This window comes from Delphinus delphis, chromosome 17 (assembly GCF_949987515.2).
Source record: "Delphinus delphis chromosome 17, mDelDel1.2, whole genome shotgun sequence".
Classification (NCBI taxonomy): Eukaryota; Metazoa; Chordata; class Mammalia; order Artiodactyla; family Delphinidae; genus Delphinus; species Delphinus delphis.
This window is the reverse complement of record NC_082699.1, coordinates 70,737,919-70,761,961: the sequence shown is the minus strand read 5'-3', so window position 1 is coordinate 70,761,961 and position 24,043 is coordinate 70,737,919. Positions and strand designations below refer to the sequence as shown.

Sequence of the window (24,043 nt, the reverse complement as noted above, 5' to 3'; positions counted from 1 at the left end):
TCTATAAACATAGTATGATCCATTTATGGCTAAAGAGCATGAAAAATGGTGCATATATATAAACATAGAAATATATATATTAATGCATAACAGCCTCTAAAGAGGGGAAAGGAGACCAGGTTTGCAGGGTGTGGTGTGTCTGAGGGGGAGAGGCTACTAAAGGAGACTTACCTACAGTTTCATTTTTACTAGGACAATATATTCATGTGTTAATTTGTATAATTACAATTAGATACAGTACTATAAAAATTGTCATGATTTCTAATATAACTTTTTAAAGTGCATTCGTAGCACTAATGTTTTTGTTCTGAGAGTCTTTTTTCTTTTCATTTTTTTTTCTGATTACTAAAGCAATACTTGTCCATTATGTAAAATTCAAACATCAAAGACAGAGACAATAGAGAAAGTATGTATCCCTGTAATCTTACCCCTCCTCAAAGGTATAACCATCTTTGATAATTTGGTGCCTATATCTCCTCGGCGTTATGTGCATACATGGTTTCATAAATTCTCTGGATTTTTTTCCAAGATTTTTAATCATATCAAAGCCATCAAGATGGGAGGAAAAGGATTATATTAAGACTTACTCGATAAAATTTACAAGACCCTCACCCTACTTTGTTTTTCTTTTTCAGTATCTTTTTTCAAAGCAACCTGGCTTTTTTAATGTGAGTGTTTCAAAGCAGTTTCTGGTAAAAAGAAGTTGCTTGGATATTACTGTCAAATCGTCTGACAGCTCACGGGAATTGATCAGAAAAATGTGTCTGCAAATTGACAGAACTTGACAGACGAGAAGACAGGCCTTTCATATTTATATTTATATATACATACATGATTGGTATATATACACATATGCATATATACATACCATTTATATGGGGCCCACAGTTTTTCAAGGAGGCTGCCAGCTTCACCTTTTGTTTAGAAGAAAAATGAACCCTGGGTTACAAACATCTTCACTTTCCAAAGGGTAATGAACTATTTTACAGATCTCCTTCCAAAACACATTTTTGTCAGGAGATCTACCATTCTGGACTCTGCCATAATTTCTGCAGTTTTGTAAAGAAAGGGCATGGAGTCCCAAAGTCAAACAGACGTGCTGTGAATTCCACTTCTGTCTCTCACTTGCTGTGTGACCTTCACTTCCTTAAGCCATCTGTGAAGTGGCACATGACTCAGAATGTGGTCGTAAAGACTAAACAAGATCAATATAATGCCTTTAACACACAGCCCGGCACATAGTATGTGCTCAATAAATACAACTGCCTTTCCCTAAAGTTTTCCAAAATGTTTTCACCTCCGTTTGCATGGAAAAATCACTGATTTGGAGCTTCTGAATATCATATATAATCCATATCCATTACTTTTTAGCCTGCTGCTCTGTGGCCCAGGAAGTTTTCCATCTGTCTTACACTGAAATTTTCATATCTAAAAACATGGTCTGCCACGTTCAGGGTTATTGTGAGACTCAAAGGAGAAAAGATAAGGCACAGCATTAAATGTGGAGAAGACTCTTTTCAGGTTAGCTGTCACTGGCATTGCTAGTTGATGACCATGCTTACTTAGTTATGTATTAAGGGCAAGGGGACCATTTTCACATGCGTCACGTATAGGGAATTGAAACCCACTTATCAGTGGCTTCAGTGACTTATCGAAGGTCAAACAGCTGGTAAATTTGACTAGAATGCGGAGGTCTGATTCTTAGACCAAAGTATTTCCTGCTCTACCCTTTCCCTCCCCCTCCCCATTGTCAACAGGGAGGCAGATCTCTGTGCTGACCAGGCTACCAACAGCCCGAGTCACAGCACGCTCTGCCCCAGAGACCATCTGAAGGCAAAGTGTGGCTGACTGAAGTCACCAACCCCTACCTCCCAGCCTCAGTGTTCTCCGCTGCAGAGTCAGAGTAAGGGATTTGCTCCTTTGCAAACAGATGTTAGGAAGTTTTAACTTGTGGCCACATGTGAGATACATATATGTATATGTATATGCATATAAAAACTCGCTACATCGCTGTAGGATATACACAACATATATATATACAGTATATGTAGTATAAATATGTACAGCAATTGTGCGTGTGTGTATTTATATATATATATATATATACACACTTCAATGTATTGAGTTTTTATCATTCATTTCATTTAGTGCCAGGAACTTTCCTTTAGTCCAAGAATATGTCTTTTTACTTTTTTGGTGTTAAAAACGCCCTTTCTTTCATAAAGTGATGGGGATAGGTGGTAGTTTGGTTGTTATTTTTGTATGTTGATGGACTTTTCATACTTCCTTGGCAAAGCACAAAACTGAACTCTAGAGAAGCGCCTTGGACCTTCTGGGTTTTTGAAGCTTGTCCCGTGGACTCCACAAATCTGGAAACTGCCAGGACCTGTGGGTCAGGTCTCCCTAGTTCCATTCTGGCCATAACAGTCTAGAGCGTCTTAGAAGAAACAAGTGAAGGTCTTGAGCTTCCCTTTTTGCTCTCTTACAAAATTAGTTGCAATGAAGCAGCCAATAGATAGGAACCACACACTCCTAAAAATAACCGCGGGATAGCTGTGCCTGCTATCAGCGTTCTGAAGATCGCATCTGTGCCCATTTGGGAAGGTTGGCAAGGCCCTGGAGATCTCATCCAGACAGGGAAACACCAGAGCCAGTTCTGATTCTCTTTTCCCTGTCTGATATTTGTTTTTTATTGGAAAAGTGATTTCACTTGTTACCCAAACATGATGTCCCAACGCCTGATCAGATTAGGAAACCAGCATGGTGCTTCGTAACTTGGCAGTACCAGGGCATCCACTGTGCTGCTGGCATCTCAAGTAGGCCCCTTTCTGTCTGCAACTCCCCTCCTCATGCCCTTGGACTGTGGTTTCCCAAGGACAGCCCCTAACCCACAAAGCCATAGACCCACAGGCACCTAGGGCTTCAAATCTAGAAGACATCTCAGGGTCGTTCCGTCCCAACCATCTACCCAAGGAGACCTGGAGAGAATCTGCCTGTGTCACAGATAGAAATGTGAAAGAACGAGGACAGGAGTCCAAGTCATCATCATAGAGATGGGTGACGTTAATTTAGCGCCCCATCTGCTGGACCCTATACTAAGCCTTCACATGCCTCATCTTCCTACATCTTTACAATCACACAATGAGGTCCTGTTCTTATCCCCATTTTATAGATGAGGCAATGGAGGCTCAGAGGTTAAGTAATTTACCTAAAAACACACAGTGAGGATGGGGTGGGGGGTCTAGGATTTGATCTGCAACGAGACTCCTCAGCCAGTGCTTTTAGCCCCTATGCTCTACCGCCCCAAGTTCTCTTTGCTCTGTAACCTGCAAAATCCAGCCTATTCCCATCCAATATGAAAGTATGCACCATTTCCTAGGTACTTGTTGCTCTTTGAAACTTTGTAAGGATCATGTCTTCAAGATTGTGAATCCACCAAACAAACAGGTGTGTCCTGCCTCTCACTGGTGAAGTGATCAGGATAAAAATTGTACCTACCTCCAGGTTCTTGCGAGGGTGCATTCTGTTTAATATATAATAGGGGTTGTTTTAATCATCTTTGTGTCAGGGACAATGCTTGCTTTATGATAGATGCACACCTGATGTTTTTATCGATGAGCAAGCGTGTGAATCAATAAATGAATACAGGTATGTACAAGACACAGTCAGCCCCTCTTCTTAAGGTGCCAGTACCGTCGTTGGGAAAGGACTTTATGTAGAGTTGGAACAGTTGGCATCCCTAAGTGATTTATTTTTTAAGTGCTTATTGTTGAGCTGGCAACTGAGATAAACTGTTAATCCAGAGACATGTCCCGAGAAGAGAGACGTCAGTGGAGCAGGACTTGAGTGTTCAGTGTTCCGCGGGGATTAAGATCAGAAAGCTACCACAGGGCAGAGCTGGGATATGGCCCTCTATCTGTCAAACTCAAAATCCAGTGTTTTTCCATGACTCCGTTCCACCACTGAGCCCTTCCACTCCCCCCTCCAATTTCCTGGGAAGAAAATAGTGGCACATTTCAAAGGTAGAAGCCCCTGATCCCAAGGTGCAGGGCTGCTGACCCGGCTCCCCTCTTTCCCAAGGCTTTCGGAAGCACTTACCCATCTGTTGACTCAGTCCTTCCCTCTCCCCCCCTTGTTCCTTCCAGGAGCATCACTGCCTTCGCATTAAAATCCTGGGAGACTGCTACTACTGCGTTTCGGGACTTCCTGAGCCCCGCCAGGACCACGCCCACTGCTGCGTTGAAATGGGCCTCAGCATGATCAAAACCATCAGGTAATTTGGGACCTTCTCCCTAAAACCCGAGCCTTTGATGTGCTTGATGGGAAAGACCAAAACCACCCCATCTATCCTTTGCGGTCGATCACGTGTACGTTGAAAGGTGGAGCTCTTTGACTTACTTCATGAAGACTGTATACCCATTAGTTCTCCCATAGGAACCGCTAGCTTCATTATGTTCTAGTTACACCTCCCATTCAACCCTTTGGGCAACACATTTGTATGACGAATGTCCTTGTGGGGATACAGCAGTGAACATGGTGAGCATAGTACTTGCCCTCAGGGAGATTACAGTGCGGTGGGAAAGATACCTGCATAGATGATTCCAGTACGGTACAATACGCTCTGAGACGAATCAAACCAGGGTGCTCGGGGGCGATAGAGAAGTAACAGTTAGTGCAATCTGGGGTGCTGGAGAAGACTTTCCAGAGTACACATGTCTAAGCTGTTACCTGAAAAGTAAGACATTAGATCCTGGAGGTGGAGTGGAGCGCTTGGAAGATAGGTGGCCATGGGCAGGATTTGGGCTGTGCTGTAGTGGCAGCTGGTGGAGCCTGGGGTGGAAATGGTGGTGACAGGTAGACGGCACCCTGGGAGCATGCAGAACCTGCAGGGCCTTCTAAGCCGTGCTAAGGGGGTGCATTTTATCCTAAGGCCAACAGGAATCACTGAAGGGCAACCTGGCGTCTTCACGAGTGTGCGGCAAGTGCTTTTGGCTTCGGTGAGTGTAGCTGACAAATAGAGGCTGAATCAAAGGGGGATGAGCTATTGCGGTCAAGGACTTTGGAGCTAGGCTGTTCATGGCTTTGGGACAGAAGCTCAATATTGCCAAAGCTCCCCTCAAGGTTCCAGAATGTTTGCAGATCCTCCAAGCATCACATCTTCCCACAGCCAGAGCAAAGGGAGTAAAGAGTGGACACATGGGCAGAAATCTCCGTGGATTATGTCTTCATCTTATAAGGGAAGAAGAGCATTGTTGGAGACAGACCAGAAGACTCTCCTCGTGCACTCACACCTGGGTTGTGTGGTCTGTCAGGCATCCGTGTGGTGCTCGGGAATGTCGGTCTGGATTCAGGTTCAGCCAGGACAACAACCCCTGCTCCGCACCCCCCAAACACACACCCTCCACTGTAGGCTCAGCTTGCCTGCTGGTTCCCAAGAGCAATCCAGGAACAGGCAAGAGGAATCGAAGGAGTTGGACGCTCCCCTTCTAGAACCCGGCCACAGCCAACACAGTGTGCCTGACCCTTCTACTTGCTGACAGATCCCTGACTTTATTCAGGTTTCAGGCAGAGTTCTGTGGACATTGGGAAATGCTGTGAAGTCCCCTAGTTAAGAAGAGGGCACAGAAGCCCTTTTCCTAAATATGATCCCGTTCTATTGACGTGACACTGGTCATTTCCATACTGAGCCTGAAATCACAGTCTGGGTGGGCAGATATGCCCCACGGGTGGGCCCTCAGGGTCCCACCTCTGGAACTTACCCACAACCAGGGCCTGATCAAGGCAGTGAGGTGCTTTGCCATGAGGTATAGGATGAAAATCCAACCATAACCATCCCTAAGACCAAGTAGGCAGGTGGAGAGAGGCTGGAAATGTCCACTCTGCTGTTGCCCCCTCTTTCACAGAGATGCAGATGTTTCCCCCAGTAGGGACCGTGGAGAAGTAGCCCACCACTCCCACCCAGAGTTTCCTTTTGATCAGCCTTTGGTAGATGGAAAAGGCTGCAGGTGCTTCTTGCTGTTAATTTGGACACTTCGGAGTCTTGCCCTGAAAACTAAGATGAATTGTGATATGTTGACTGGTTTCAAGGGAGGCAGTGGGACCGACACCCAGAAGCCCCAATGCCTTGTACCAACTCTACAGCTGATGAGGTGTGCAAATGCTATTCTGTCAGTAAATCAGTGGGTCGGTCAACAAATAATTTGTTGAGTTCTACCATGTGTCAGACACTGGGTTAAGCCCTGGAAATACAGTGATGAACAGGTCACTCAGGGGTCCTTCTCTTGTCTGTAGGTGCCCATTAGAGATATTACTTGGAGGCTTGTCTATGAAATGAGGAAGTTGGACTAGACCTCTTCTGAAGCCTCTGAAAGTCTGTGATTTACCAACCATGTCAAAATCAAGTTTAAGCAGCAAAACTTTCCTTTCTTTTTTTCTTTCTTTCTCTAAATTTTTAAGATATAATTGACAAAGTTGTTTATATTTAAAGTGAACAATGTGGTAATTTGATATACTTACACATTTTTTTTTTTTTTTTTTTTGGCGGTACGCGGGCCTCTCACTGTTGTGGCCTCTGCCGTTGCGGAGCACAGGCTCCGGACGCACAGGCTCAGCGGCCATGGCTCACGGGCCCAGCCGCTCCGCGGCATGTGGGATCTTCCCAGACCAAGGATCCTCCCGGACTGAGGCACGAACCCGTGTCCCCTGCATTGGCAGGCGGACTCTCAACCACTGTGCCACCAGGGAAGCCCCTATACTTACTTACACATTTTTAAATGATTATCACAATCAAGTTAATGAACACATCCATCACCTCACATAGTTATCTTTTTTTTGATGAGAATGCTTAAGACCTACTCTTGGCAAATTTCAAGTATACGATAAGTATTATTAACTATAGTCACCATGTTTACATTAGAACCTCAGAACCTATTCATCTTAAAATGAAAGTTTGTACCCCATGACCAACAGTTCCCCTTTTCCCTACCCCAATCCTAGCCCCTGATGACCACCTTTCTACTGTTTCTATCAGTGCAACTTTTTTTTTAGATTCCACATATAAGTGGTACCATAGAGTATTTGTCTTTCTCTGTCTGGCTTATTGCATTGAGCATAATGTTCTCCACATTCATCCATATTGCCGCCGATAGCAGGATTTCCTCTTTTTTAAGGCTAGATAATATTCCTGTGTGTGTGTGTGTGTGTGTGTGTGTGTGTGTGTAGAGAAAAAGAGAGGGAGAAAGAAAGAAAGGAAGGAAGGAAGGAAGGGAGAATTATCTTTTTTATCCGTTCATCCACAGACTTTCCATAAGAGTTCCCATCTTGAACTTAAGCAGAAGATATGCTGCAGAGATGGCATTGCAGAAGAAATAAACATTGATTATCAAAATGCTTTAAGGGGCTTCCCTGGGCGCAGTGGTTGAGAGTCCGCCTGCCGATGCAGGGGACACGGGTTTGTGCCCCAGTCCGGGAAGATCCCACATGCCGTGGAGCGGCTGGGCCCGTGAGCCATGGCCGCTGAGCCTGTGCTCCGCAACGGGAGAGGCCACAACAGTGAGAGGCCCACTTAACGCAAAAAAAAAAAAAAAAAAAAAAAAAAAAAAACGGACAGACAGAACCCTAGGACAAAAACAAGGGTTTTTGTTTTTGTCCTCTGTGCGGGAATCTCCCCACTTTGCCCTCCGCACCCCTGTTGCTGTGCTCTCCTCCGTGGCTCTGAAAGCTCCCCCCCGCCACCACCCCTCCCTCCACCAATGAAGGGGCTTCCTAGTGTGTGGAAACTTTTCCTCCTTCACGGCTCCCTCCCAGAGGGGCAGTTCCAGTCCCGCTTCTTTTGCCTCTGTTTTTTCTTTTTTTCTTTTGCCCTACCCAGGTACGTGGGGAGTTTCTTGCCTTTTGGGAGGTCTGAGGTCTTCTGCCAGCATTCAGTAGGTGTTCTGTAGGAGTTGTTCCAGGTGTAGATGTATTTCTGATGTATCTGTGGGGAGGAAGGTAATCTCCACATCTTATTCCTCCGCCATCTTGAAGGTCCCTCCACGTTGGTCCTTTTGACTGAGATCCAAAGATTGTTTCCCTATACACACTCATATATATATGTGGTGTGTATATGTGTGTACATATGTATACGTGTATGGTGTGTATGTGTGTGCGTGTGCTTGCGTGCAGATGTGTAGATATGCATCAGTATGTGAGCACCTATGTGTCTATACTTGTGTGTGCGTGTGTATGTTTGTGCATATATAGGTGTGTGTGTCAAGGATTTGAAGCAGGCCTTGGTGATGCCTACAATTCTAAACTCAGTCAATGGAGTTGGTGCACAGATAGCTGGTGACCTTGGAAGACATACTGGGGCTTCATTCCTCAGGCAGTGGGAAGCCACTGACACTTGAAGTGGAGAAGTGTCATGTTCTGATCTGGGCTTGAGGAGGGTAACCATGGAGATGGATAACTCTGTCTCCAGTTTACTCTAGATGAGAGAAATCAGAGGCCAAGGGGAATGAAACTGGCTGGGAGATATTTTTGTAACAGTCCAGTAAAGAGAACTAAGGACCTGAAATAGAGCAGTAGCTGTGAAATAGGAAAAGGTTATAATCCTCCAAAGCTGAGACCCCAAGTACCCCAAGACACCATATGTGACATAGAAGTTTAAATTAAATCAAATGTTTATCATTATAGTAAACTTACCTTATCAATTAGTAATACTCTAAGTATTTTGGACAGGGTTCCACTTTATTAAAGATAGAGTTTGTTGCTGGATGTGATCACAGCAATGGTTCCTTGAAAGAGTGACTATAGCACCATGAGATGACTTAAAGGGAACGTACTGACCTTGACCTGCAGTCAGCAGACATAACCTGGTTCCTGCTTCTTCCCATTATTAGGTGTGTGGCTGGGGATGAATGTGACTTAACTTCTCAGAGCCTACATGGCCTCTTCTGTGAAATGGGAATCATAAGATCCCAAATTCAGAGTGTTCTTTTGAAAATTTAAGTAGATAGTATGCATGTTATCACCCTAGAAACATTTTTTAATAGGATCTTGCCATTAGGGCTGAGACTGGACACTGGAAAATTTGACTCAGTTAAGTTACAGAAAGCTATTCTAGTAAAATAATAATAACAATAACTAGGGTTTAATGAACACCTACTATATGCCATCAACTGAGATAAGGGTTTTACATACGTTAGCTCATTTAGTCCTTATAACAATCCTGGGAGTTAGGCAGGGGTGGAGAGCAAAATATTGAACAACTAGTATGGCTAAAGCATGGACTAATCAGAAGAGGCCAGGGAAGCCAATCAGAATGGATGTTAACCATAAACAACCAGTATAGCTATATGGGTACATCCTGACTAAGCTCTGGAATTAGGCTCCTACTTTACCAATGAGGAAACTGGAGCTTACGGAGTTTGGGTAATTGCCTGAAATCACACAGCTGGTCGGTGGCAGAATAAGGGCACCAATCCAGAACCATCTGACGCCAAAGCCATTGGTCTTAACAATTACGGCATCCTACCTCCTAGCTCCAGATTTCTCCAATTGTTTCTGATGCCTGAAATCTGCCATTGATACCCAAAGGATCAAAGTATAGCCTAGGAGGTCTCACATACATCCTTAATAAGTTAGCAGAACTGACACTGAGAGGGAAGAAAAGTCAGTAAACTTCTGACAGTAACAATATCATAAGCCTTAATCAAGCCTCTTAGTAAATTTATTCCATCAAAAAAAAAAAAAACTTGATTTTAGAAACATGATATTAGCTAGATGAATGGCAAAAAAAAGTGATTGAATATAACTTTATTTCTAATAAAGCATTTAATAGCATCTCATGGATGTCTGTTCATAAAATTTAATTAATTAAAATAGGCTTGGATAATAATTCCATTATGTAGATTGAAAAGGGGCTCCAGGTGGCTCCTCTTCACGCGCCCTGGCTCTATTTTGGAAAGACTTGATAGCTGAGGAGACACTAGAGCTGGCGGTGGGCTGTGTTATATGCAGTATCTTTATTAATAATCTCCAAAGCTCCCTTGATGAATCTTAATGAAAATTACAGAGCCTGGTCTTTTCAGCACAGTTGCTAAAAAGGCATGGAATGACACCAGAATGTCAAGCAGGAACTGGCTCGTCCCTGATGGTTAAATGGAACAAAGGTCTTAATCCTTGTGACGGGGTTGCCCTGCCAAGCAACATGGCAGGACGAGGAATGAAAGGCATTCCTCACTGGAGGCAAGAGTGCCCAAGCCCCCTGCATGCCTCGCGGCATCTGTTCCTCCTCCGCTCTCCCTCCTGTAGTTCTTTTTTGCTTTGTCTCCCTCTCTCCCTTGCTTCTCTCTCTCTCTCTTTCCTCCTCAAACCCCCTTTCTCACCTTGTTCTGAAAAGTCCCTGACAACAGCATCCGTAAGGCTGCACTTCTCTTTGAAATGCATCAGAGTTGCCTTTAACATGAACAAGTATTCTTTTTGCAAAATTATTGACCATGGTGAAGACTGAAACTATCTGGTAACGATAGCTGATAAAGCTAATGTTGATTGAATGCTCACCATGTGCCAGACACTATACGAAATAACCTTCCTGACTCACCTCACCTAATACTGACCACGGCCCTGAGAGGAAAATAACTGTTACTTTCCCCAATTTTCAGACGAGGAACGTGAAATTCTTGTAGGATAAGTAACTTCCGGCCAATGACACACAGCCTAAGCAGCAGCGCAAAGACCCTGAGGCATGCTCATCTGACTCCCTAAATGTATAAAGGCAGGGAAATGGTTAGATAAAGTTTTGCACATTACAAAATAGGGAAATGGGTCACCATTAAGTACCATGACTTACATTAATATTCAATGGCATAAGAAAATGCTTGTGAGTTTAAAGAAGTACGCATTGCAGAGTACGAACACACACACACACACACACACACACACACACACACACACACACCCCATTTAGGGCAACCTTAGTTTTTTAAAAATCTACTTTTACAGAGAGAGAAAGACATAGAGCTCAGTGTGGGAAAGGGGTGGCTGGATTGCTTCTCTTGCTTTTCTCTTGCAGTCCACACTGTTTTTGAACAGGAATCCTGCTCCAGGTTTTCCCATTACCTTTCCACCCCCAAAAGCAGGAGGGTGATGCTGAAGGGAGTGCAAGCAGCAGGAAGGTGTCCAAAGAGCTCTCAGCTTGCAGTCTGGCATTGTGAGGGCCGATCAGGACCCATTACTTCCTGACCTTGAGCGAGTGACTTAACCTCTCTCCGCTCCCGCCTCCTTAGCTGTAAATGGGGGGAAACCATCCTAATGCAATCTCCATAAATACAGGAACTGATTTTCTGATTTGTCTATTTCGTTCCCTGCTTATATCTGCAGAGGACTTCAAGAGATGCTTGTTGAACAAATGAACAAACGAGATAAATGGACTGTATATGTGGCATAGGGTGAGAATGAAATGACATCTTTTATGAAGATAAAAGGCCAACACAGAAGAGATAATATTTACATCTTAACTCTCTTGGAGCCGCAGTTCCCTCATCTGTAAAATGGAAATTTATAATGCCGATAGATATCTCCCTATCAGAACTGTTGTGGGCACCAGAATGAAGTACTTTGTGAAACTGCAGCTTCCACGCTAGGATAAGACACGGTAGCTTTCCAACTTTTTAGAAGCAGATGGGCCCCATGGTTTGTAAGGCAGGCTGACTCTGAAGTCCAGGAAAGGCTATAGGATAGATCATGGTTGAAGACAAAGTCGGGCTCCATGGCCGCCATGCTGGCAGCTCCCACCCCAAAAGTGAGTGACCCCTGAGGTACCCTCAGTGAACTCTGGAATCTGCAGAAGGGAGCTTGCTATAGTCTGCTGACTTTTGGAATTAGCTGGCAGAGACTGTGTCATCCATCTATTGGGCAGAGCCAGACCAAACCCCAGTGGTTCATGTACCCCTAAGCATGGCTCCTTTTTCAACATAAACCATTCAGGGTAGAGGAAATGGACCACTACATTTAGGCTCACACAACTGGGGTGAAATTCCAACTATTCCACTTCTATATGTGTGACCTAAAGAAAGGAACTTCTTGGAACTTAGTTTCCTAATTTGGAAAATGGTACTGGTAATGGTACCCAGGGTTATTGTAAAGATAAGACTTGACACTTGCACAGAACATCCTGCACAGTGACCGTAGTTGACGTCCATAACTAACTCCCTTGTTTTTCCATTTTTCCCAGAATGTCCAAGGGCACTGTCATCTAGGGAGCTGAGGACCAATCACTCAGTTCTTACTACACTGTAAATTAGTTCATCCTTTTTGAACCAATACATGTCTAGGAACTGCCCAGTTGGTATATGAAATGGGTTGGTTGAAGCTATTTAGATGTAAACAGAGCAAATGCAGGCACAATTTTAGCAGGAAAGGGTAGTGTGATCAATTCATAATTTTTTTTTGGTCTGATTCAACCTGTATATAGTTGTATAATTATAAATTGCTAATTTTGTTAATTACTAACAAAAATTAGTAGTAGCCACTATTTTTGAGTGTTCAAACTGCACCAGGTTAAGTGCTTTATATACATGATTTTATAAACCATCCTAACAACTCTGCAAAAATCTAGTTCTCTTTCCCATTGCACCTAAGAAAACTGGGACTCAGAGACTAATGCAACTAGCATGAGTCCCACAGGTAGTAAGTTGAGATACCTAACTTCACATCCAGGCCTGCTTTAATGCAGACTCCATGCCCCTTGGTGGTGTTGAGAGTCACTTGCTTTGAGAAGCCCATATCATTCCCATTTTACAGAGGGGAATTTACTTCCTTTGCTCCAGTTTCCACAGCCAACAAGGGGTAGAAGCAGCATTAGAACTCCAGTCTCTGCTCCCAAAGCTGAGGAGTTGGATGTACTTCACCCACAGTACCAGTCTGCTACTCTGCTGAAGTTTGTCTCTCTATTCATCCATTTATTTAACGGTGGAGAAAGTCTAATCTACAGATCAATGATGGCTGTCATTTCTCCAGCACCATCGATGGATTGGTTAATTGGCTAAAAAATGAACCATTTGAAGCACTTCAACTGAAAGAACATTTCTAAGGTTCTTCGTCTTTTATCATATACCAAACACTCATCTTTAATAGTTCAATTAAAGGAAATGACATCATCGCTCTTATGCTGGTAAACTGTTGCCTTATTGGTACCCAGCTTGATCTAGAGCTACAAAAAATAATAATAACTATTAAGTGGAGTCTTTATTGAAAATAAATCTTAGCTAGAAGCCCTCCATGAAAACAGATGAGAGCAAAGCTGCTTTAATTGAAAGGGAAAGATGTAGAGGGTCTCCCCACTCCCCAACTGGCAGGGCCAAACACACCTCCGTGGTTCCCCTGGGACTCTTAGAAGCATCTTGGGACAACAAGGGGCTGTAGAGCAAGAAAGGTTTTGAGCTTTGTCCATGAATTCAACAAATACTTCTGAGCACTACGTGCGAAGCACTGTGCTAAGTGTGGGCACGTGGAAATGAAAGATGGTACCCCTGCCCTCCAGAAGCTCAGAGTTTGTGGAGAAATAGAGCGGGTCAGATGTTTATAAGGCGAGTGATCTATAGGCATTTTTTTTTCTTTACTTGCAACTGACGAGGCACAGCAAAGCAACGGTGGGGCTCTTCTTTGGAAAAATTGAAAAGGGACCCGTAACTCAGAGCTGAATTCCCTCCATTTTAGCTTCAAGAATGCTCAAAGGCCCCCTTCCCCCTCAGGAACAGATCTTGAAACACATGGAATGTGTTTGTAGTTCTATGCCACCGCTGGGTAGCCTTTCCAAAGAGGATGGCTGTCTGTAAATTATTCATTACTTCTCCGTCATTTCATTCTTCTCTTTTATTAAGTCAAATCCCAGACACAACAAAAAGAAAAACAGTGCAATGAAAAAGTTTGTCTTCTTATGATATTTGTTTTGTAGAAGAAAATTAAAAATCTAAATGTCTTTTCATTAAGATGTTCCAGTGCGTTCCCTGTACAATGCTAATTGCCTAATGGCATTAGCATGGTGTGCTGTTTAATAGACCCTCACAATTAGTTGGCAAAGCACTTTAACAGCCATTATCTCCTTTGGGGCTCACAAAGGCTCTGTGAGTGAAACAATCAGCTAGAGCTTTATTCTACAACCATTGAAACTCTGGATAAGATTAAGCTATTTGCCCAGAATCACACACCACATACAGTGTCTATGTTGCAAGGAGTATGAGGTTTGAAAAACAGCAGCTCCAGTTTAGTCTTAGAATCATGCTTACCAGCTGTGTGGCCACAAGAAATAGGTTAACTTTCCTGCAGTTCCTTCATATGTGACAAGCAACCCAGTAGTCCTTAGTACGTGCCAGAGACTATTCTCAACTCTCTACGTATCTTTATTCACTTAACCCTGACAATGCTATTATCGCTCCCATTTTATAGACAGAAGTTAAGTAACGTGCCTAAGGTCATGCAGCTAGTAAGTAGCAGAGCAAGATATAAACTCAGGTAGTCTGGCACTAGAGTCCATATTATACCCTCTACTATAGTGATGCTGGGCACACTTTAAAACTAAAATTGTTTGAATTTTTTTTTTTTTTTTTTTTTTGCGGTACATGGGCCTCTTACTGCTGTGACCTCTCCCGTTGCGGAGCACAGGCTCCGGACGCGCAGGCTCAGCGGCCATGGCTCACGGGCCCAGCCGCTCCGCGGCATGTGGGATCCTCCCGGACAGGGGCACGAACCCGTGTCCCCTGCATCGGCAGGCGGACCCTCAACCACTGCGCCACCAGGGAAGCCCCTGTTTGAAATATTTTGAAAATGAAGAAGGAATGTGTGTGCCCAGAGGAAACTCCTGATGGTAGAAATCTTCCTGTTTTCTCAAGCTGCCTCCTCCCCCATGCTTACAGTCAGAGGTCAGTCTGACACAGACCCTGTAAGGTGGCTGAAGTCAACCCATATATCAAATTCTGGTAAAGATAAAACGCAAAAGCTATGGATGGAAGTTGTATCACTGTCTTCCTGCTTCCCAGCCATTGACCCAGCTCAGCCCTGGGATGTGAGCACACTCCAGAGACCACTGCTCTGAGGAGTCAGGAGGTCAGGAAGGAGCTTCAGACAAGGCAGTGATGGAGGGACAAGGCCACTTCTGTGTTCGTGATAGCCATGTAGAACATGATAGAACATGAGCTGGAAGGTGGTCAGGCTGAGGCAGGGACCCCAGACTGAAGCCTGATGGTGGCCTGCACTAGAGTGTTGGTATGAGGAAGGGAGAGAAGAAAATGGAATAAAAATTAAAATATTTAGGTTGGAAATGGAGTGTGCAATGAAGTGCAGAACCTATAATCTATCCCAGGTTTGTACAGTGGTGAGTAGAGAGAGAGATTGATGCCATTCCCTGAGACAGAAGTTATATAGGATGAGCAGGTTTGGGGAGAAGGGCGATAAGGGCCCTTACACGTTCAGATAAAAGACTAGTAGAGTTTGGAGGAGGAAGGGTATCTTTCTGTTATCAGGAAATCCAAGTAGGCTTCATGGAAGAGGTGGCATATGAATGGACAGGAGTTGAACTTATGGAGTAGGCAAGACCCAGGCTGCCACCCAGGCCAAGGGTGCCTACACTGGTCTTTTACATGTGTCTCTGCATTCACCTATGTCAACAGGTATGTGCGGTCAAGGACGAAGCATGATGTTGACATGCGGATTGGAATCCACTCAGGCTCAGTGCTATGTGGCGTGTTGGGTCTACGGAAGTGGCAGTTTGATGTCTGGTCTTGGGATGTGGATATTGCGAACAAACTTGAATCTGGAGGAATCCCCGGGTAAGCCAAAGCAAAACCCTCTTCTTGCTTAACACTTATCATTTGCTCACTTTGTGACAGTGGGTTTCCCATGTGCAGAATTCAGAAGTATATGTCCAAGAAGCAATTATTTTGGAAGTGACAGAACATTAAAACATCATGCAAATATTGGCCTCAAAACTTTAGTGACATTTGTCATAGGCAATGAGGACGGTGAGATGACACTCAGGTGTTCAGGACCTAACCCTGCAAAGCATTGGTTTTCGGATTTGATTTTACATTGGAACCAGAAGAGGAGCATTTTAAAAATGCTGGTGTTCCTAAAAAAAAAAAAATCCTGGTTTTCCAGACCCCAGACCAGTTCATGTAAAGCAAAATCTGTGCAGAATCTATTTTAAGTTCTTAAAGCAATTCTCATGGGCAGCCAGGGTTGAGACTTACAGACCTGCTATACGACCTTACCCTTCCTTTGAAAACTCAGACATATCTCTGAACTTTCCATGATTTGAAATTGTTTGGCTTTTTATTTTTCTGCTTTTTTAATGTCTGTTATTTCCCCTTCCTATCAATCGCTATTTGTAGGAAAAAAACTCAGCTTACTTTTCCTTTCAATGAGCGAGATAGCCCCCAATTCTAAACACATCTTGAGTAGTGCTAAATACCATGAATACATCGTATCGTTTGATCTCACCCCACGTAGTAAATCGTGGCTTCCTTGTTTTAATGGGGAGACTGAGGCTCAAAGAAATTAAATCTGTCACATAAACGCAGCTATTAAGTGCCTCACTACCCATCACTGTCTTCCATTGTTAATTTATCAGTCCAGTTTGTTCATGATTGTCCTTTTATTATGAATCTCCAGTCCCTCTGTGTCCCCAGTGCCTAGCGTGCTGTATAGAACCTAGGAAGAAGGGAGGGAGGCGTCCGACGCCACGGCATAATGATCGATAGTCTGTAACCCGCAGGCATGCAGAACCCATACGCAGTTTGTTAAATCATCAGTAGCTACGCCCTACCCTCAGAGTTTCTGATCGCTGTGTCTGGGATGGGAACCGAGAATATGCCTCCCTAACAAGCTCCCAGGTGATGCTGACGCTGCTGGCCTTGGTACCTCATTTTGAGGATCACTGTTCTCAACCTTTAGTTAAATGAAACAATGTATATAAAGTCCTTTGCTCAGGAAATAGCTGTGGTTGTATTAATGACCCTATGATGTAGCTGTAGGGTCTTGGAAAGACTCTGAAAGTGAATGTTTTTGTCTCAATCCAGCACTGCCATCTACCGCTGATGGGACTTTGGTCTAGTTACTTACTCACTGCCTCTGAGCCAGTTTCACTGTCAGCAAAGTGAGGGGAAAAAAAACGCCTTATCACCTATAGTTGTTGGAAGAATGGAAATTATATGAGATGATCCATGGATCAAAGCACATAGAATACATTTGGCTACAAAGTAACATTTACACAAAATAAGTGTTGCCCAACTGTTAGATCTTATTTACTGTCATGACTGTTACTGGTATATCCTGGCATTTAAAATTATCAGAAAGTGTCAGAGTTACCTGACATTCAATATAGGAGAATATTGTCTGAGAACTGACTCATTTCCTTAGAGGGAAATGTAATCCCCAGACTCTCAGCTGCAAATGTATTACTCCAAAGCTCAAGGTAGTAGCAAGGATGAAAATGAACACCTAAAATCCACTTTCTATCAAAGCATTTAAATATTGATTAGAACTTCAGCAGAAGGATCAGGAATAAGTAACGGCAAGGATGTCTTTCAATATGGAAAACATAATATTGATTTAGGATATGCAAATATTAGTCCCCCGAGCGTTGACAGCAGAATAATAAAATGTAGAATCTAGAGAAAATACCAAATGGGGTGGTATTTCACTTGATTATTTTAAAAGAAAATCAGCCATTAGACTTTACGAAACACGACCAGGAGTTTCATTTTGCCTGGGAGAAAAAGACAGCTTTCAAGCACGCAGCTCTGAGCTTGATCTGAGAAAGACTGGGACATCTATTCGTTTCATGGAAGGTCACACATCTTTTCTATTCTCCTAGGTCAACGCTACTGAGTTCCTATGTATTGACAGAATTTATCATGAGAATATCTTGTAATTAGCACTTTTCTCAAGAGAGCTCAAAACATCTTTCACATGCTTTTATTTTTAATACAGGCGTACTTTGGAGATATTGCATATTGTTCCAGACCACCACAATAAAGCAAATATTGCAATAAAGCGAGTCACACGAATTTTTGGTTTCCCAGTATATATAAGTTATATTAACATTATACCATAGTCTATTACGTGTGCAATAACATTATGTCTAAAGAAATCAATATACATACCTCAATTAAAAAATACTTTATTGCTAGAAAATGCTAACCATCATCTGAGCCTTCAGCTAGTTGTAATCTTTTTGCAACAGTAACATCAAAAATCACTGATCACAGATCATCATAGCAAATATACTGAAAAAGTCTGAAATATTTTGAGAATTACCAAAATGTGACACAGGGACATGAAGTGAACAAACGCTCTTGGAAAGACAGACTCACTCAACTCAGGGTTGCCACAAACCTTCAATTTGGAAAAAATGAAGTATCTGTGCAGTACAAAAAAGGGAAGCACAATAAAACGAGGTATGCCTGTATCTTACCTCACGTTTGAAATCGATGTCTATATACAAGGATACTTATTTGGAAAACATGCAGAATGTGCCTTAATTGAACAGAAATGCATTGTTTGTAGTTTCTGTTTCTTTACATGTCCTTTGCAGTGGATTATTCTCTCTGTAAGCAAGAACTTAGCAGGATGGGTAAGGGGGGTAACAGGAGAAGTCGAGGCAGCACTGAAGAAAATGCATTTGGAAACATCACTTTAAAAAAATTGTTTCCTCGGATATATTGTTTCTGGAATCCAAAAGCCAAGCAAAGTTTTAAGTATCTACCTTATTCATTCATTCAAAAAAGCACTAAAGTCAGCCTAGGGAAATGAATTTGTGCTGAATCAGGGAGTAGGAAATTGTGTGGAAAACACAACGTGAGCATTCTAGGCAGGAAGAATGGCTTGTTCTGAGCTTAGTAGGTGTGAAGTAGCACCTTGAATTTGACGACATGCCAATTACTTGATTAGCTGGAGAGAGTGTCAGAACATGAGCCTTGAAGTCGCAGGGCCCAGAAAGTGGAGGTCTTAGAGACCTTGTTCAGAATTTAAAGTGTACCCTATAAGCCTTGAGGAGGCATGGAATAAACAACAGAAATAAGATAATGGCATTTTTTAAAATAATCCTAATAATTTAAGGGTTTGTTCTTGTAGCATGTGCAGTGTACCATGCACTGTTTTAACTACTTTACACGAATCAACTCTTACAACTCATGAAGACCCTAAAAAATGGGTACTATTATTTTTCCCATTGTTATGGGTGAGATAACAGACTCATAGAAAGCTTAAATAACTTGCACAAGATCTCTCAGCTAGCAAGTGGCAGAGCTAGGGTTTCAATGCAGGGAATCTGGCCAAAGCATCCATGCTTGTAACCACCAAGCTAGTCTACCGAGACCACAATGCACCACAATAAGTAGTCTGAGTTAGGCAGTTATGAGAACAGAAAAACTCTTGCCCAGAAGGATTTACCATGTGACATTCCCACAATTCACGTCTGATCTTTAAGGCTCTTGATGTCATCTGTTGTTTTGCTAAAAAGGAAACGTGAATCTTGAACTGTGATGGCTGATATGAGTCTCTTACCTTGTGAGTGAACCTAGCCAGCTGCCAGCCTGCACGTATCCACAGCTGTGTTCTCTTCCGCTTTCCATATACACATTACAAGGGAAATTGCATCTTACAGTGGTTTTCCTAAAGGACCCTCCATCTAGCCCTGTGGACTTATAAGACCTGCCTTTGTTCTTCAGAAGATTATAGACAAGTTGAAGAAATAAGGCACAAATAGGTGAAAATTGAAAAGGTAGGAAAAGTTCCAAAACAGTAAGCACTACGTTTGCATGGTGATAGGACAAGAATTGCCGTTGAGTTCAGAAACATTTATGGAACTTGTTTTTCCGAAATAATCAACATGACTGAAAAAATCACTGATTCTTAAAAGTTGCTGGGATCAGGCTGACAGAAGAAAAACCAAAGGAAGTGCTTAAATGTGGCTCAATGGGGCTACGATTTATCAGAGTCTACAGCGACCCTTGGGGTGGAGTTGGTGATAGATACCTGCTCGTTGATTTATGCTTATACTTTTGTTTTCTTTTATTCTTTCTACTTTTTCAGGGGAACAGATACTGTCCTTGAGGACACGTCCTCACAGCACCCATGCACAGCCCTGATGTTGGGTTTGCACAGGACCGAAAACAGAGATGGCCTTTGCAAGCCACGTCAGGTGTATAACAACCTATGCTTTGTCCACACAGGAGGATTCACATTTCCAAAGCCACGCTGGACTGCCTCAACGGTGACTATAACGTGGAAGAGGGTCATGGTAAAGAGAGGAACGAATTCTTGAGGAAGCATAATATAGAGACCTATTTAATTAAGCAGCCTGAGGAGAGTCTGCTGTCTTTGCCTGAAGACATCGTCAAGGAATCTGTGAGCTCCTCAGACAGGAGAAACAGTGGGGCGACATTCACAGAAGGATCCTGGAGCCCCGAACTGCCCTTTGATAACATAGTGGGGAAACAGAACGTAAGTCCTGGCTTGCTTCTTCTGGTTTGCTGTGAATGCATGTGCACCTCCAACCCAGTTGCCTCAGAGAAGAGCAATTCATCTTTAACCCTTTCTCTGCTGAGTGCCTTAATCGTAATTGATCAAATGTATCACCTCAGGACAGAATTAACCTACCTACGTCATTTCAGGAAATGCCAGAAATACCAGAGGGTTCCCACCACCCTCTCCTTTTTTTTTTTTTTTTTTTTTTTTGACCTAGCTAAAAATAAATGTCATGTGAAGCTGAATTATAATTTTACCAAAATTAATTACTCATGTTGGAAAGGATAAACCTCATTTTATTAAACTAACAACAAAGGGGGAAGGGCAAGTCCATGCGAATGTAATTTTTTTAGGTAGTTGGCCGGCTAGGAGTACCGAGGTGCCCTCTGAAATTTAAAATCAGGAGGGCATTGTGGATTTGGAAATATAAAAGATGCAAGCGAGGTAAGGATGAGGGCATTCGAGAGTAGTAAGCAATTTCAAAGCCACCCACATAATGCTATTCTTATGTAGTGTGGATTTGCATCTTCCATGAGGGATAAAGCAACAAAGTCAGTACATCAGGTGTAAGTTATCAATCATCAAATTATTTTTAAAAGTATATCTTCAAATACCAGAATCACACTAAACCCAATGAGCTGCTCTGACACTGAGAGGCACCAGAGAACTGAAGTTGATCAAGGGAGAACCAAAGTGGATTCAGAGATGCTCCCCTCTCCAGAATGCTTGTTCAGAGCATGGACAAAATCACCTGCTCTAACAGGTTTTCCCTTTCCTTCCCTTAGGCCAGGCACATACAGTTGAACTCATGTAAGTTGTGTGACTTCATTGTGCTTTTTTAAAGAAACTAACCCAAGAAAAGCCACTATATAAGGCTTGTAAACAGCTTCTGACATTCTCCCGAGCCAAGGAAAAGCTGACAGTACTATGAAATAAATAGACCAAATTGATAGCGTCTGGGGCTTTATGAAGACATATATGTGTTCATTGTTCTAATCCACAGACCTGAACATTTCTCATTAACTTGTCGTTAAGAAAAATCTGTCTGCTTAAAGACATTTAAAGTGGAAAAGGTTAAAATGCTGAAAGTCTTGCCTCTTTATTCTGCATTTGAAAGATTGATGGGGCGCTCTGAGGCCAGGTTAACCTTGGTTTCCTTCCAGCTCTGTGTGAAGGAGCTAAGGATCAATGCATGGACCCCATTCACTGGTCAAAGATGCAGGTTGAACCCTTGAACCTGCATGCCTTGCAAGAACCTTTAATATTCTTTTGTGAGTGTTTACTTTCCCCCCAAATTATTATGCCTACACAAGTCATCACTGATTTCAACGCCTACCTCTTTCCATCCCTGAATTGGTATGCATGGTACAATTTGCTAGTATAGAATATTACGGTCTTAAATACTTCCTGGAGTTGGTGCATGCCCAGCTGAAAGTACCCTCTGTTTCCTCTGCCTATTGTTAGCTTGAGCCTGAAGGCTGCTTATTTTAAAAAGATGCATGCCTCACCCTGAACACTTCAATAATTCTGCATAAAGTTTTCTCTCTTGGTTTTTTGTTTTTCTTTTTGGTCTTTCCTTTTGAAAAACTCTGTCCGTTTAAGCTGATTGTGGAAATGGGGATAATTCCTAATTGTTCTCATCTCAGTGTGTACCTATCCTTGCTACTAGGAATTGAGAACCCAGAAGAGAGGTAGAGGTGCTTGGTTTTAAGTCATGATTGATTGATCTGGTAGAATTATATAGGAATACTGGAAATATTTATCTGCTGATTTCCTAAAGATATTTACTGATGTCATCAAATAGTTTTTATAAAAGACGTCATTATTAGTCAAAGATTCTTATTCTTGGTGTTTAACCATACCATAGATTTCTTATGATGCCTGAGTTTTGCCTGTCTTTGCCATCTTCCACATGAATAATCTCAATTTTGTTTTATGTCTTCATACTTAAGAGCCAATGAATGTATGCTGATATTCATAAATAACCGAGTGGCACTAATAACATTTTGGAAATTATTGAGTCAATTAAAATGGTCACAAGCATCAGAATTGCACTTATGCTTAGCTCTGGAAGTCAGTGATTCATATGTGCAATTCAGAGACATAATGTGTGCCTGGAAGAGATCAAAACTGGTCTGGCTGAGCCTGTGCTCTGCCAAAACACCCAGTCAATACCACAGGAAGCCCAGACCATCTGGGTGTTTGCATAACACAGATAAAACATACTAATGCTTCACTGGGGATTTGCTAGCTAAATTGGCCAGATGTTTTAGTTTCTATTGATTCACAAAGTATGCTTTGAAATATTTTTAACGACATTGGTATGTCATGCCATAATCTGTGCTATATAGACAGCAGATGTTCAGATAGTTGCATTCTCATGTATTCATTCATTCAATAAAGATTAATTGAGCATCTGTTACATGCCAACTACTGCTAGTAATAAAAGAGGAGGGACAGAAGAAACACTTTGGAGATAAAGTCAGCCGGTAGTATATATGCTTCATGAAGACAAGAATTGTATCTGTTTCCCGTATCACTATTTAGTCCATAATTAGAACAATACCTGGTAAGTAACAGGACTTGCTTGCAGTTTGCTGAATGAATTAATTAAATGATAGATGTGGGTGGTACAGGAGAAGACCCAGTCAAGTTTGACTTCCAGGTTTTTTGCTTGCATGTGACTGATTAGATGGTAGAACTGCCCACTGAAATAAAAAATAGTGGAATGGAAGGAGATTGGGTGAGAAACACTAAGAATTTAGTTAAGGACGTGTTCAACTTGAAATGCCTAGGAGAGGTCCAGGGAGAGATATCCAAGAGGCTATTGAACACACACTTCTGAAGCTCAGGCATGAAAAAACTATGCAAGGGATGTGAGTCTGGAAGCATTTGAGTGCTAGATGAAGCCATGAGGATGAAAGAGAGAACTGCAAGGAATATGTAAAATAAAATGCTAAGAAGGTACAAGACAGACCTATAGGAACACCAGATGGAGGTGAAAGAGAGTCAGGATCCCGTGACAGAGACAGATAGGAAGCAAGGGGACCAGAAGAGGATTAGGCAGTGTGGTATCATGGAAGCCTACAGAACGGAGCATTTTGAGAAGAACAGGGTGATCAACACTGTCCAATGTAGCCAAGAGGTGCAGGAAGATGAAGACTGGAAACTGCCAGTGGGAATTGGATTGGAAAACGTCATTGGCAAGAGACAGATTTGACACAGTGGTGACGTCAGAAGCCAAATTGTCCCAGTTGATAAGCGAGAGCTCTGGATTTCCAAGAACCCCAACTCTATCCGAGTCCCCTCTCGGCTCCCCATTTCAGGAGTCTGTCAGCGGTTTGCAGGAGCAAAAAAGTCACTTAGAATTATTTCTGGCCCCTATCTGAGTCTTCCAGTCCCTGTCTATGCCTGAAGGTAATCTCTTGTTTTTGATGGTGTGCATCTTCCCAGCCCTTATAATCTGTGTCCAGTTAAGCTAAAATTGTTGGTTCAGCCCACTCTTGGACGCCCTGAGCACTTATGCTTTGCATCCCTG

At 42.7% G+C, this 24,043-nt stretch overlaps 1 protein-coding gene across 1 annotated transcript in view; it reads left to right on the top strand.

Moving 5' to 3' along the window:
• The window catches only part of ADCY8 (adenylate cyclase 8), a 217,567-nt gene that overhangs the window by 87,512 nt on the left and 106,012 nt on the right, over positions 1 to 24,043 (top strand). Inside the window, exons 5-7 of the mRNA XM_060035308.1 lie at positions 4,146 to 4,273; positions 15,648 to 15,806; positions 20,211 to 20,481. Coding sequence (XP_059891291.1) covers positions 4,146 to 4,273; positions 15,648 to 15,806; positions 20,211 to 20,481 — 558 coding nt within the window. The remainder of the gene's footprint in view (positions 1 to 4,145; positions 4,274 to 15,647; positions 15,807 to 20,210; positions 20,482 to 24,043) is intronic.